Raw genomic sequence first — 15,840 nt, 5'->3', positions numbered from 1 at the left:
AGAAACAAAAAAACCCACCAAAATTGTGCACACATGCGTCACCTCACAAGATTTTTGCTTCCTGCACATGCGCAGAAGTAAAACCTCACTTGGAAGTGAACGCACACCAGAAACGGGGAGCAGCTCAGTTTTCGCTACCGGTATGATGGCGTGACCGTACTGGTAGGAACCCGCTACTGGTTGTGTTCCCATGGTCTTGTGGTCAAAATTCATGTGCTTGGCAACCTATGGCATGTATTTCCAATAGTTACGGCCTCCTGGGCAATGTTATTTATAATTGCAACCTTCCCAGCCACCTCTGACAAACAAAGTCAATGAGGGAAGCCAGATCTACTTAAGTGACCTCACGATTCACTTAACAATTGCACTGCATTGCTTAACTGTGGCAAAAAAGATTGTCCCAATTCTGGTCATAGGTCAACGGCTACCTGTTATCTACAGAATTAACTCCAGTTTGCAGATCTTCGGCTATTACTGCGGTGATCTAAAGGCCACCGTTATTTTCCCCTCTGTTGTTATTATTGTTCAATTGGGAGAAACCTGTTCCATTGATGGCAGCTGAGATCCATTTTGTTCAGTGCTGCAATCTGCCAAGAACTACGGCTGAAATTGGATCGCAAACTACTGATTTTCAGTGGGTGATTTTTTTTTAAAAAAAAAAACCAAGGTAAAATTAGCATCTTCTATCTTTATTAGTTCCATACATCCTGATTTACTAGAATTTCTTCTAGTTAATTTCTTTTGCCTTTGCCCCCAATTTAACCCACCCCTATCATTTAACCAGGCTCTTGAAGGCAGATTTTTTAAAAAAAGAAACCTTCTCCCTACTTCCCAAATATCGTGCAGAATGCAGCTGCGAGAGCAATCATGGGCTTTCCCCAAAATGCCCATATAGCACCAACACTCCGCAGTCTGCATTGGTTGCCGATCAGTTTCCGCTCACCATTCAAAGTGTTGGTTATGACCTATAAAGCCCTCCATGGCACCGGACCAGATTATCTCAGGGACCGCCTTCTGCTGCACGAATCCCAGCGACTAGTTAGGTCCCACAGAGTGGGCCTTCTCCGGGTTCCGTCAACTAAACAATGTTGTTTGGCGGGGCCCAGGGAAAGAGCCTTCTCTGTGGCGGCCCCGGCCCTCTGGAACCAACTCCCCTCGGAGATTAGAATTGCCCGCATCCTCCTCGCCTTTCGTAAGCTCCTTAAAACCCACCTCTGCCGTCAGGCATGGGGGAACTGAGATACTCTTTCCCCCTAGGCCTTTTACAATTTATGCATGGTATGTTTGTTTGTAGGTATGATTGGTTTTAAAATAAGGGTTTTTTAGTTGTTGTAGTATTGGATTTACATGCTGTTTTTATTATTGTTGTTAGCCGCCCCGAGTCTACGGAGAGGGGCGGCATACAAATCTAATAAATAAATAAATAAATAAAATAAATAATAAATTGCCCACCTGAACTGAGAAATCCAGATCGGTTCTGCTCACCCACAATTCTCAAAACTGAAAGAATCAGTTACTTACTCTGCTGTTTTGTCACCTCCTCTTGCTGCTCACAAGAGTCTTCGAAGGGTATCTGGATTCTGTCTGCCACGTCTGTTAAATAAGGAGCAAACCCAAACGTCAGTCAGCACCCAGCCTGAGAATTGTCAATGAAAGGGATGGGCAGTTTGTGTTTTTTAGAATCACTAAATAAATGATATATGGAAATTTTAAGGATAGTTTTATATTAAGGAATTCAAAGGATAAGGTGGTTTTTTTTAATCAGTAACTGATTTTAAAAATTTTACTATATTATATTATATTGTTAAATTAGACGTAAATTAAACGTATCAGGAAAGACTTAATGAGCTCAATCTGTATAGTCTGGAGGACAGAAGGAAAAGGGGGGACATGATCGAAACATTTAAATATGTTAAAGGGTTAAATAAGGTCCAGAAGGGAAGTGTTTTCAATAGGAAAGTGAACACAAGAACAAGGGGGGCACAATCTGAAGTTAGTTGGGGGAAAGATCAAAAGCAACGTGAGAAAATATTATTTCACTGAAAGAGTAGTAGACCCTTGGAACAAACTTGCAGCAGACGTGGTTGGTAAATCCACAGTAACTGAATTTAAACATGCCTGGGATAAACATATATCCATTGTAAGATAAAATACTGTACAGGAAATAGTATAAGGGCAGACTAGATGGACCATCTGCCGTCAGTCTTCTATGTGTCTATGTTTCTATATAAAGAAATAGATTTTAAAGAATATAACTAGGTAGCATTGTAGTATTTTAAGAAATTTTAAAATATAAGCTTTTTGTGTTTAATTAATTGGCTTGAATTAGTTTAATTATTTTATTAAAATGAAAATACAAAATTGAATGTTATAGTTAAGTATTATATTGAAATTAGAACTGATTTTAATTAAATGAATCATAATATTAAAATGGAAATATAGATGCAGAATATTATTAATAGTTTTTCTGTATGGATCTGGTTATAGTTAGACTTTTTTTTGTATTAGTTAGTTAATTAAATGAATTATAATATTAAAATGGAAATATAGATGCAGAATATTATTAATTGTTTTTCTGTATGGATCTGATTATAGTTAGACTTTTTTTGGTATTAGTTAGTTAATTAAATGAATTATAATATTAAAATGGAAATATAGATGCAGAATATTATTAATAGTTTTTCTGTATGGATCTGATTATAGTTAGACTTTTTTTGATTAGACTTCTATGACTAGCGGAGCAATTGTAGCTCCTTTAAATGTTAAATGTTGTTTGTGTTGTTTGTCTAATGAAAAATCAATATTTTTAAAAAAAAAAATAGAATCACTGATCAGCAGTAAAGGAATCAACATGCAGAGTGTTAATGCCACTTCATAAGGCCTTGGTAAGGCCCCATTTACATTCCTTGCAGTCATCTGGTTGTTAGCACTCTTTCTGAGAATCCTTGAGGCCACTTGGGAGCATAGTTCCCTCTAAGCTGAGCAGTGAGCAATCGCTCACTTAAAAATCATCATCAACTCAGAGTTTTCCAAACCTGCCCAGAAGCCGAGAGGGAAAGAGTGAGAGGGAAGGAGAGAGAGAGGAAGAGAGGAAGAGAGAGAAACAGATAGAAAAAAGAGAGGAAGGAAAAGAGAAAGAAAAAGAATGGGAGTAAGGAAGAGAGAAAGAAAATCAAAATCTAGTTTGAAACTAGCTCAACTATTTAAGTGGCATTTTGATATTGATAGAGTTGCCCTATTATGAGCTCACTGTTATAGACACACAGTACATTATTTTATTTTGAAATTCTCTGAGGCAAAACAGGGTGGGTTTTTATTTGTTTGTTTGTTTGTTTGTTTATTTAATATTTCTGTGCCGCCCAGTCCCGAAGGGACTGCCGCTCAGACACTATACTTTTCTGCCCACCCCCCAAAAAAATTAGAGGGAACACTGCTTGGGAGGTTTATCTATGACCTCAGGGTCACCTGAAGAGTAAATGGGTGTGTAACTTTCTTGGAACCACGGAAAGGACTGAACTTTAGTGTTGGAGAAGGTTCCTGTTGTGGCCCATTCGCATCCTGCGCAATTAGCAATGGATCCAGCTCTTGTCTCCGGCTTGTGTTTTAAAAGAACCACATTCCTGTTTGCATTAATTAGCTCCGGGCTTCCAGCCAACCTCTGTAAGTCTATGATACAGAACCTTGCTACAATGAAGTAATTACTGTTGTGCTTGCCTATTCTTGGGACTCTGGCCAGTTGATAATATAAAAATTGGTTATGAAAATATTTATCTTTGATATAAACTGTTTCAACTCCTACCCTCAAAACGTCGCTACAGAGCACTGCACACCAAGACAACTAGACACAAGACAGTTTTTTCTCGAGCGCCATCACTCTGCTAAACAAATAATTCCCTCAACGCTGTCAAACTATTTACTAAGTCTGCACTACTATTACTACTAGTTTTTCCTATCACCTATTTCCCCCCACTTATGAGTATATGACTGTAACCTGTTGCTTGTATCCTTAAGATTTTTAATTAATGTTGATTATTAATAAATTATTAATTCTAATACAATTATTAAGTGTTGTACCTCATGATTCTTGACAAAGGTATATTTTCCTTTATGTACACTGAGAGCATATGCACCAAAGACAAATTCCTTTGTGTTCAATCACACCTGGTCAATAAAGAATTCTTTTCTATTCTATTCTATTCTACTCTATGCTACTCTACTCTATTCTATTCTAAGACATTATAAGAAGTGGTGAAGCCATTGTTAGATTTTACCTTGTTTTTGAAAAGACTAGTTAGGTCCCACAGAGTGGGTCTTCTCCGGGTCCCGTCAACTAAACAATGCCGCTTGGCGGGACCCAGGGGAAGAGCCTTCTCTGTGGCGGCCCCGGCCCTCTGGAACCAACTCCCCCCAGATATTAGAATTGCCCCCATCCTCCTTGCCTTTCGTAAGCTACTTAAAACCCATCTCTGCCGCCAGGCATGGGGGAATTGAGATACTCTTTCCCCCTAGGCCTTTACAATTTTATGCATGGTATGTCTGTATGTATGTTTGGTTTTAGTAATAATGGTTTTTTAATTGTTTTTAGTATTGGATTATTATTGCATGCTGTCTTGTTATTGCTGTTAGCCGCCCCGAGTCTCCGGAGAGGGGCGGCATACAAATTTTAAAAATAAATAAATAAATAAATAAACAAACAAACAAATAAATAAATAAAAACTGCTAAGAACTTTTGTTAGTAGTCAAACTTTTAGTACTAAATCTGGTGGTGTGCATCTTATTTTGGGGGGCTTGATGCTGGGATAGAACAGTTCCGGAGCATGCTGTGGATAGTCTCCGGGACCGCCTTCTGCCGCACGAATCCCAGCAACCGATTAGGTCCCACAGAGTCGGCCTTCTCCGGGTCCCGTCGACCAAACAATGTCGTTTGGCGGGTCCCAGGGGAAGAGCCTTCTCTGTGGCGGCCCTGACCCTCTGGAACCAGCTCCCCCCTGAGATTACAACAGCCCCCATCCTCCTTACCTTTCGCAAACTCCTTAAGACCCATCTCTGTCGTCAGGCATGCGGGAATTGAAATATCTTCCCCAGGCCTATACTGTTTATGTATGGTATGTTGGGTGAATGTTTTTTAAATTATGGGTTTTTAACTTTCTAATTATTGAATTTGAATTTTACACTGTTTTTCTGTTGCTGTTGTGAGCCGCCCCGAGTCTGCGGAGAGGGGCGGCATACACATTTAATAAATAAATAAGTAAGTAAGTAAGTAAGTAAGTAAGTAAGTAAGTAAGTAAGTAAGTAAGTAAGTAAGTAAGTAAGTAAATAAATAAATAAATAAATAAATAAATAAATAGTCAAGGGGTGGGGATGATGAATGAAGCACACAGAAAATCAATCCAGAGTTCTTGTCCAAGGGTCACATGGCCAAATTCAAATATCCTATTTTAGACACATTATGCTAAGATCTACTATATACCTTTTCGCATAATACGAACTCTCAAGAGGCTATATTGCTGGGAAAGGTGGAAAGAAAAAGAAATACAGTAGAGGACAACCAATAGTAAAGTGGATGGACTGAGTTGCAGCAGGGATGGATGCACCGTTGGGTGACTTGAAAACCAGGTTAGGCAAAAATCATTGCAGAGAAAATCTATTGGCATGGCTGCTAAGAGTTGATGGCAATTTGATGGTGGCAGACTGGGACTGTGCATGTCCAACAGAGCTACTCAGATAAGCTTTGAAAAGTAACCTGACCTTTAGATGAAAGCACTTTGCCATTCCTTCCCATATATTTATTCATCTGAAAATATGGCAAATATATATATATATATATATAAAGAGAGAGATAAAAAAACTCTAATCTCACCTGTTTTCTCTGAAAAGTTGTCATTTGCATCTGACTCCTTAGAGTTCTACAAAGAAAGAAGAACGAGGATTGGTTGGGGGAGACTTTTTTTTAAATGTTCAGAATAACCCAGAAGCTTTTTGCTTAAAGATTGGACTATACAGTGATACCTTGTCTTACGAACTTAATTGGTTCCAGGACAAGGTTCATAAGGGTGAAACGCTTGTAAGACGAAACAATGTTTCCCATAGGAATCAATGGAAAAGCGATTAATGCATGCAAGCCCAAAATTCACCCCTTTTGCCATCCAAAGCGCCCGTTTTCGCGCTGGTGGGATTCCCCTGAGGCTCCCCTCCATGGGAAATCCTACTTCTGGACTTCCGCATTTTTGCGATGCTGCAGGGGAATGCTGCGATTTCGCTGAGGCTTCCCTCGCTGGGAAACCCCACCTCCGGACTTCCGTTGCCAGTGAAGCGCCCGTTTTTGTGATGCTGGAGTTCCCCTGCTGGGATTCCCGTGCAGCATCGCAAAAACATGGAAATCCGGAGGTGGGGTTTCCCATGGAGGGGAGCCTCAGGGGAATCCCAGCAGCGCAAAAATGGGTGCTTCAGCTGGCAACGGAAGTCCGGAGGCGGGGCATCCCAGGGGCGGCGGCGGGTTCGTAAGGTGAAAATAGTTCGGAAGATGTTTAAATGTTTGTATGTCTGTGTGGTTTTTTTAATGAAAAAATCAATAAAGTTTATTTAAAAAAAAAATAGTTCGGAAGAAGAGGCAAAAAAATCTTAAACCCCGGGTTCGTATCTCGAAAAGTTCGTATGACGAGGGATTCGTAAGACGAGGTATCACTGTACTAGGAATATCTAATCCACAATTTACGATGGGTCATTTAGAACCATTCAAAGTTACAATGAGCTTTCTTTCTTTCTTTCTTTCTTTCTTTCCTTCCTTGCTTATTCATTCATTCATTCATTCATTCATTCACTCATTCATTCATTCATTTGGATTTATATGCTGCCCAAACCCCAGAGGACTCTGGGCTGCTCACAACCAAATACACATAAGTACCCCAAAGGTGCTTTTTCAAGAGGCAGCTGGACTTTCTGGTTTTTGTCTGAAGACGTATCACTTCTCATTGAAGAAGCTTCTTCAGCTCCTTTGGGGTAGTTATAAACTGACAGAGTTAGCGGAGATGGCAAAATTGACTGCTTTGATGAAAGAAAAGAACACAACTAAGTTTGTTGCTACTTGGAAACCACTTTTGGACTTTGATGGAAAAAAAATGAAACAATGATTTTGGGTTTTGCAGATTAGATAGTTATAGAAAAGATAGTTTGATGTTATAGAAACGGCTAGTTTATATTATTATATAAAAGTAAACATTTATTTTTATTTATTTATGTTGTCAAACAATTATAGGGTGGTAATTTGTACAAATAAAACATTAGATAAGTAATGATAAAAAATAACAAAAGAAGACAATAGGACAGGGACGGTAGGCACAGTGGTGCCCTTATGCACGCCCCTTAATGTGTTAAAATGTTGAGCTCCATATTCTTTATTTAAGCCTTTACTTAATGACTGCCACAAACAGAGTAACAAAATCAAGTCAGTCACATAGGTCACATTTTATGACCCTCAAGATTGACAACCTTCATGGGCAAGCTCCATTACAGTGGAGACTACCTGTAAATCAGCCTGTTTTATTGTGGGGCTTTATCAAATATGGGCTGCAAGAATTGAGACAACTAGAGGGAAGCAAAGAGGTAGGGAAACAAATCTCTGAACACTCTGCTGCCACCCCATGGCCACCTCGATATTTGCAGCCCAGGCAGGCTTTTCAAGATAATATAGAATCAATATGGCACTTGACAAAAACAATGATTCCACATGTCTGATTAACACAAGGCATAATGAGTCTAACCATTTATTTCCTAATAATATAAATGTGTGAAAGGGGAAGTTTATATTGTGACGTGAACATACACACCAGGGGTACCTTCAGGAGGTGGTCTGAGCTGATGGAAGGTGCCATTGGACTGTTGTTCTGACTGATGTCCTGGAAGAGCACAAAGAGAAGGATTACTTTCTGACAGTTAGAACAATTAACCAGTGGAACAACTCGCCTCCAGGAGTTGTAAATGCTCCAACACTGGAAGTTTTTAAGAAGGTGCTGGATAACCATCTGTCTGAAGGTAGGGTTTCCTGCCTTGGCAGGCCAGGGGATTGGACAAGAACGGGGTAGGCAAAGTTGGCTCTTTTTTGACTTGTGGACTTCAACTCCCAGAATTCCTGAGCCAATCATGCTAGCTCAGGAATTTTGGGAGTTGAAGTCCACATGTCATAAAAGAGCTAACTTTGCCTACCCCTGGACTAGAAGACCTCCATGTTCCTTCCAACTCTTACTCTACCCTACCCTACCCTACCCTATTCTACTCCACTCCAATCCACCCCACCCCACCCCACTCCACTCTACAGGAAACATTAGTCTAACAGAGTGGAGTTGAGATATCAGAAACAACAGAGCCAACTTTGCCTACCCCTGGTATAGGGTATCTCCTGGTATATTGAGCAGGGGGCTGGACCAGAAGACCTACAAGTTCCCTTCCAACTCTATTCCAACCTTGTTGCTTGTATTTTTACAATTTATATTGTTTTATGTTTCCTAGTATGATTTGATGGCTTATTAGTAACCTTGACAATCACTAAGTATTGCATCTTTTTATTCTTGATGAATGTATTTTATTCTCCTTCTGTACACTGAGAGTATATACACCAAAGACAAATTCCGTGTGTATCTAATCACACTTGGCCAATAAAGAATTCAATTCTAATTCTAATAAGGAATAGCATTTAGACTTACATACTGCTTCCTAGTGCTTCTACAGCCCTCTCTAAGCGGTTCACAGAATCAGCCTATTGCCCCCAACAATCTGGGTCCTCATTTTACCCACATCGGAAGGATGGAAGACTGAGTCAACCTTGAGCCGATGGTGAGATTTGAACAGCTGAACTACAGCTAGCAGTCAGCTGAAGTTGCCTCCAGTGCTGCACTTTAACCACTGCGCCACCCGGCTCTAATTCTAATTCTAATAATTCTAATTCTAATAATTCTAATTCTAATTCTAATAGAATAGATAGAATAGAATAGAATAGAATTTTTATTGGCCAAGTTCTAATTCTAATTCTAATAATTCTAATTCTAATAATTCTAATTCTAATAATTCTAATTCTAATAATTCTAATTCTAATAATTCTAATTCTAATAATTCTAATTCTAATAATTCTAATTCTAAATTCTAATTCTAATTCTAATTCTAATAATTCTAATTCTAATAATTCTAATTATAATTATAATTCTAAATTCTAATAATTCTAATTCTAATAATTCTAATTCTAATAATTCTAATTCTAATAATTCTAATTCTAATAATTCTAATTCTAATAATTCTAATTCTAATAATTCTAATTCTAATTCTAATTATAATTCTAATAATTATAATAATTCTAATTCTAATTCTAATAATTCTAATTCTAATAATTCTAATTCTAATTATAATTCTAAATTCTAATAATTCTAATTCTAATTCTAATAATTCTAATTCTAATAATTCTAATTCTAATTCTAATAATTCTAATTCTAATTCTAATAATTCTAATAATTCTAATAATTCTAATAATTCTAATTCTAATTCTAATAATTCTAATTCTAATAATTCTAATTCTAATAATTCTAATTCTAATAATTCTAATAATTCTAATTCTAATAATTCTAATTCTAATAATTCTAATTCTAATTCTAGTTAATTCTAATTCTGATTCCGACTTTGATTCTAACAACTTGTGATGTGCAGGAAGTCAATGAAGCCATTCTTGATAGCTCTGAGCCTTTTGAGATTAGATGGGTGGGGATGGATGGATGGAGGAGGATTGCAAAAATCATCTGGGAGAGCTATGCAGCAACACTTCCAACCTGGAGCTTAATTACCTCGAGATGTTTACAAACAGAGCGCAGGAACTGGTAGGCACTCTCCCGTGACCGGATGGAGCCAAACAGAAACTACAATAGAGGACAAACAGGACGTTGCAGCACAAAGCAAATTCAGTCAGAGAGAAGACACTTGGCTTCCTGATGGGGTGGGACCAGCAACCAATTGCAGTCCAATACGGAGTCCCGGTAGCGGAAATGGAGCTGCGTGGGCAGCTCCATCTGACCAGTGGGCGGGCACACATGTCAGCGTGAGATTCGGCTACTGTGCATGCGCCAATAACCAAATCTTTCTTTCTTTCTTTCTTTCTTTTCTCTCTCTCTCTCTTTCTTATTTATTTATTCTTTCTTTTTTTGTTCTTTCATTCTTTCTTTTTTTCTTTCTCTCTCTCTCCCTTATTTATTTATTTATTTATTATTTCTTTCTTTCTTTCCTTTCGCTCTCTCTCTCTCTCTTTCTTATTTATTTATTTATTATTTATTTATTTTTCCCTTTTTTCTTTCTTTCTTTCTTTCTTTCTTTCTTTCCTTCTTTCTTTCCTTCTTTCTTTATTTTGTCCAATGCACAATAATACAAAATGAAGCTTATTGAGGTTATACTCGAGCAAAATATATTAAAGAAAGAATAGAAGTAAAAATTTAGAATATATCAATTAGAGAATAGAAGGATACTATGAGAGTAGTATAAGAAGAATAGAATAGAAGAGTAGATACGATATAGGAGATATAGGAGAGACAATAGGACAGGGTACGGGAGGCACGCTAGTGCACTTATGCACGCCCCTTACTGACTTCTTAGGATGCACGGGCAAGGGAGATTTCAGCGATTTTGGTGGTTTTTTCCTTCCACACAGGCGGAAAATTGCCAAAATCTCACTCTCGCGGGTGGCCTCACGCACGATTTGGCTTCTGGTACATGCACAGAAGCCGAATCTCACGCCGATATATGTGCCCATCTGCCGGATGCCCGTGCCAGTCACCGGTGTGTTCCAGTAGCATCGGCATAGAGGAACTCACACCTGGGTGGAGCATCTGTTTTATGTAGCAGACCTTCATGAAAATAGTCAGGAGAAATAGCCCAAACTGGGATTAAACCATTTCTGGGGTCTCAGCAATACTGAGATTAGACAATCCTGAATTTTCTCTTCCAAAGAAGGCCTGACCTACAAGAACATAAGAAGAGTCATGCTGAATCGGTCCAAAGCGCATCGAGTCCAGCATTCTGTGTCACACAGGGGCCCACCAATTGCCCATGGGGACCTTGAGCAGAAAGAGAAGGCAAGACCCTCCCTTTCCCTTGACCCCCAACAAATGGTACCCAAGGGAACCCTGCCTGTCTCAACCAACGTAGAGGCAGCACTTGGACATCCGTTTCAATAACCACCGATACATCTATGAATCTGTCTAATCCTGCCTTGAAGCTATCCAGGCTGACAGCTGTCACGACCTCTTCTGGAAGTGAATTCCATAAAACAACAACCCTCTGGGTGAAGAAATATTTCCCTTGATTTGTCCTCAATTTCCTACCTATGAGCTTTGGGGAGTGCCACCCTGTCTTAGTATTGTGTGATAGAGAAAATAATTGTTGCTTAGTTTGTCTGGACTTTAGTGTTATCATTCAGACAACAGATTTAAACTTAATATTAACCACTCCAAACTTGACTGTAAAAAATACGACGTCAGTAATCGAGTTGTCGAAGCGTGGAACTCATTACCGGACTCCGTAGTGTCATCCCCAAACCCCCGACACGTTACCCTTAGATTATCTACGTTTGACATCTCCAGATTCCTAAGAGGTCAGTAAGGGGTGAGTACAAGTGCACTAGAGTGCCTTCCGTCCCCTGTCCTATTGCTCTCCTATATCTCCTATACCTTTCTTCTATTCCTATATCTCTTCTTCTATTCTTTCATTGATATGTTCTATTACTATACCTTGTTTTCTATTATTTCTTAGATATATTTTACTATGAGTATCTCCTCTATAACCGTCATCATGTATTTTACTATGTGTGTATAGATATATATATATACCCACTAAAACCCTCATTGTGTATGGGACAAAATATATACATAAATAAAATAATCTTGCGATTTAAGGGTCTCCTACCTTCTCTCCTTCAGTCGTACGAATGCAAATGGCATTGGGTACCAACAAGGCTGTGTTGGCCTTCTTTAAGACACTGATATTCGGCACCAAAATGATAACCTTCCCGGAGAAAATGGTGGGAGAGAGAGAGAGAGAGAGAGAGGGAGGGACGGAGAGAGAGAGAGGGAGGGAGAGGGAGGGAGAGAGGGAGAGGGAGGGAGGGAGAGAGGGAGGGAGAGAGAGAGAGAGAGGGAGGGAGAGAGAGAGAGGGAGAGAGAGGGAGGGAGAGAGAGAGGGAGGGAGAGGGACGGAGGGAGAGAGAGGGAGAGAGAGAGAGGGAGGGAGAAAGAGAGAGAGAGGGAGTTAGAGGGAGGGGAGGGGAGAGAGAGAGAGGGAGGGAGAGGGAGGGAGGGAGAGAGAGAGGGAGAAAGATAGAGAGAGGGATTTAGAGGGAGGGAGAGAGAGAGGGAGGGAGAGGGAGGGAGGGAGAGAGAGGGAGAGAGAGAGAGGGAGGGAGAAAGAGAGAGAGAGGGAGTTAGAGGGAGGGAGGGAGAGAGAGAGGGAGGGAGGGAGAGAGGGAGAGAGAGAGAGAGGAGGAGAGAGAGAGAGAGAGACATAATTAACTTTTTGTTGTTCCTGATGAGACACTGGGAGGAAATGACTATGAACAGGTAATTCTTGACTTACACCCATTCATTTAGTGACCGTTCAAAGTTGCAACAGTATGCGACTGTCAAGTTTTTCACACTTACGACCTCTTGCAGCAACCCTCGCAACTGGTTCATCTTTTATGATGGTGGCAAAGTCCCAGGGTCACGCGATCCCCGTTTTGCAACTTCAATGGGGAAGCCAGATTTACTTAACAACCGGATTACTCATTTAATAACTGTAGTCATTCCCTTAACAACCGTGGCAAGAAAAGTCGTAAAAATGGGGCCAACCCCATTTAACAACTGTCTCACTTAACGACAGAAATTTGGGGGCTCAATTGTACCCTTTATAACAATGCAGAAAGCCACCATGACTAATAGTACTGTAATAGCATTTAGACATTTATTTTATTTTATTTTATTTATTTGTTGGTTGGTTGGTTGGTTAGATTTGTATGCCGCCCCTCTCCGTAGACTCGGGGCGGCATACAAAATTATATACTGCTTCATGGTGCTTTTACAGCCCCTTCTAAGCGGTTTACAGAATCAGCCTATTGCCCCCAAACAATCTGGGTCCTCATTTTACTGACCTTGGAAAGATGGAAGGCTGAGTCAACCTTGAGCCGGTGGTGAGATTTGAACTCCTGAACTACAGCTAGCAGTTAGCTGAAGCAGCCTGCAGTGCTGCACTCTAACCACTGCGCCACCCCGGCTCCATATACTACAGGGGTGAAAAGCTTGGAGTGGGAGCTAGGATCAAACCTGTCCCTCGAGTCTGTCTGGGGATGGATAAATCTTTAACAAGATATCTCCGCTTGCCAGTATTTGGCTGGGAAGGTTGCAAATGGTGATCAAGTGACTTCTGGAACTGTCATAAATGCAGGTGGTCCTCAATTTACGACCCTAATTGAGCCACACATTTCTGGTGTTAAAATGAGACATTAGTTTTGCCCCATTTTATCACCACTGCAGCAAGAATCGCTGTGGTGCATCAGGGTGTTTAAGCCATTCCCCAATGATTTTGCTTGTCAGAAGGGTTGCGGAAGGTGATCACATGACCCCAGGATGCTGCAACCCAGAATAAATAAATGCCAGTTGCCAAGCATCCAGATTTGGATCACATAACCATGGAGATGCTGCAATTATCAGGCTGAAGCCATCGTTTTGAGCTCGATACTTTGGCCTGCCAAAGTAAAAAAGTAGAAATTGGGGAGGGGTGGTTGGCCTGAGAGGGGAAAAAATACTAGCCACAACAAATTATTTCCAGAGATTCAAGGTCATCCTTTGTTCAGCACCAGCCGGAAGTACAGAGGAGGATCATGGATGTTGAGAGAATTAGAGTGGTCCATATGATGAACCTGTGGGGTGTGGGGGATGAGGGATGGAGAACTGTAGGAAAACTGTAGTGGAGAACTGTACTGGGTGGAGAACTGTAGGAAAAGTTAGAATCGGGTTGACTACAATTCGTAACCAACATGGCTCTGTTACTAAATTGGAACTTGGAAGAAGGCTCCGATTTATTTCTCTGAGGTTATTTGGAACACTGACAGCAATGGCTGTAAGTGTTGAAAAAAGGTTGTAAGTCACTTTTTTCCAGTCGTTGTAACTTTGAATGGTCACTTGAGACTCTAGAAAGAGTGTAGAGAAGAGCAACAAAGATGATTAGGGGACTGGAGGCTGAAACATATGAAGAGCAGTTGCAGGAACTGAGTGTCTAATGAAAAGAAGGACCAGGGGAGACATGATAGCAGTCTTCCAGTATCTCAGGAGTTTCCATAAAGAAGAAGGAGTCAACCTATTCTACAAAGCCCCTGAGGGCAGAACAAGAAGCAATGGGTGGAAACTAAACAAGGAGAGAAGTAACTTAGAACTAAGGAGAAATTTCTGACAGTCAGAACGGTTGATCAGTGGAACAGGTTGCTTCCAGAAGTTGGGAATACTCCAATACTGGAAGTTTTGAAGCAGAGAGGGGCAGCATGCAAATCTAATGAATGAATGAATGAATGAATGAATGAATGAATGAATGAATGAATGAATGAATGAATAAATAGCCATCTGTCTGAAGTAGTATAGGATTTCCTGCCTAAGCAGGGGGGTTGGACTAGAAGACCTCCAAGGTCCCTTTCAACTCTTTGTTGAACTGTTTAAAATCAAGGATCACTTGTACATGTGGGTTTGCCAAAAGCCTGAATTTGGATAATAACGTGATCGTGGGGATACTTCAATGGTTGTAAGGGGGAGGTCTCGTTGCAAATGCCATTGTAAATTCAAATCAAGAACCACTTAAAACTTTGAAGAACTGCTACTGTTGTTAATCTGCTAAAGGCCCAAAACACCCTACCTTAACTTCCCGTCGTAGCACGCTACAGTAGAAAGCAGATACGGTTGTTAGTGACGTAGAGGCGGCCGTAGTAAGGCATCTCTCGTTGCCAGGCACATGAAAATGCTGTGAAACAAGATGAGGAATTCGGGATTAATGAGGATCGTGGGTGATTCAGGAACATAAGACTATTGCCTTGGCCTGAGGAGGGATCTAACAGAACATCATATTCCATCAATGTGATGACTGCTCCAATCATAAAATCCACGACACAGGCTCCATCCTCTACTCCTAACTCAAAATCTCCATTCTCTTCCCTAGCCTGCTTCTCTTAATATTTATGCTGTCTTCCTTGTGCTGTAATGTGCAATATATTTACTTCTGGGACACAAACAATGAGCCAACTTCTGTGACATACTGAATATACAGGATGTCCAGGGGGGAAAAGCATTTTGAAATTCCCTGATATTTCCCTGACATTTTCCCTGACATCTAGTTTTTTTTTTAAGTAATTTTTATTAATTTGTTTTAAAAGCACAATTAAAAAATACATTGACATATTGCAATATTTGCAATACACAAAGAAAGAGAAAAAACAAAAACCAACCCACCCACCCTCAAAAAAACATACACTCCTAAATGAACCAAAAAAACTACCCTGAACAATTACAAAACTACAAATAAAATAAAAATATCATCAATATCCTCTTGAGAGAAGGAAAGTTACAATCTTATTACATATCAAATTATTTTCTGTGGTGAATAAAAATCATCGGCATTCACTATTGTTCTTTTTGGTTATCAATGTCTTCTCGATCATTATTGTTGTTTTTAAACTGCCTTCTATACACTTTTTGTAATTAATTTAGTTACATAAAAATTTGTTTTCACAAAAACAGTTGTATTTGCATCATATTTCATCTTTCTGTCAATAAAATACCTAATCTTAACGTATTGTTT

At 39.7% G+C, this 15,840-nt stretch overlaps 1 protein-coding gene across 1 annotated transcript in view; it reads right to left on the bottom strand.

Moving 5' to 3' along the window:
- Positions 1-15,840, bottom strand: part of LOC139164705 (GRAM domain-containing protein 2B-like) — a 60,763-nt gene that overhangs the window by 20,970 nt on the left and 23,953 nt on the right. Inside the window, 7 exon segments of the mRNA XM_070747157.1 lie at positions 1,522-1,593; positions 5,861-5,906; positions 7,827-7,895; positions 9,825-9,896; positions 11,932-12,030; positions 14,902-14,934; positions 14,936-15,006. Coding sequence (XP_070603258.1) covers positions 1,522-1,593; positions 5,861-5,906; positions 7,827-7,895; positions 9,825-9,896; positions 11,932-12,030; positions 14,902-14,934; positions 14,936-15,006 — 462 coding nt within the window.

Source organism: Erythrolamprus reginae, chromosome 1 (assembly GCF_031021105.1).
Source record: "Erythrolamprus reginae isolate rEryReg1 chromosome 1, rEryReg1.hap1, whole genome shotgun sequence".
NCBI lineage: Eukaryota > Metazoa > Chordata > Lepidosauria > Squamata > Dipsadidae > Erythrolamprus > Erythrolamprus reginae.
Note: the sequence above shows the minus strand (reverse complement) of the source record. Positions and strands in the feature narration are given on the sequence as shown.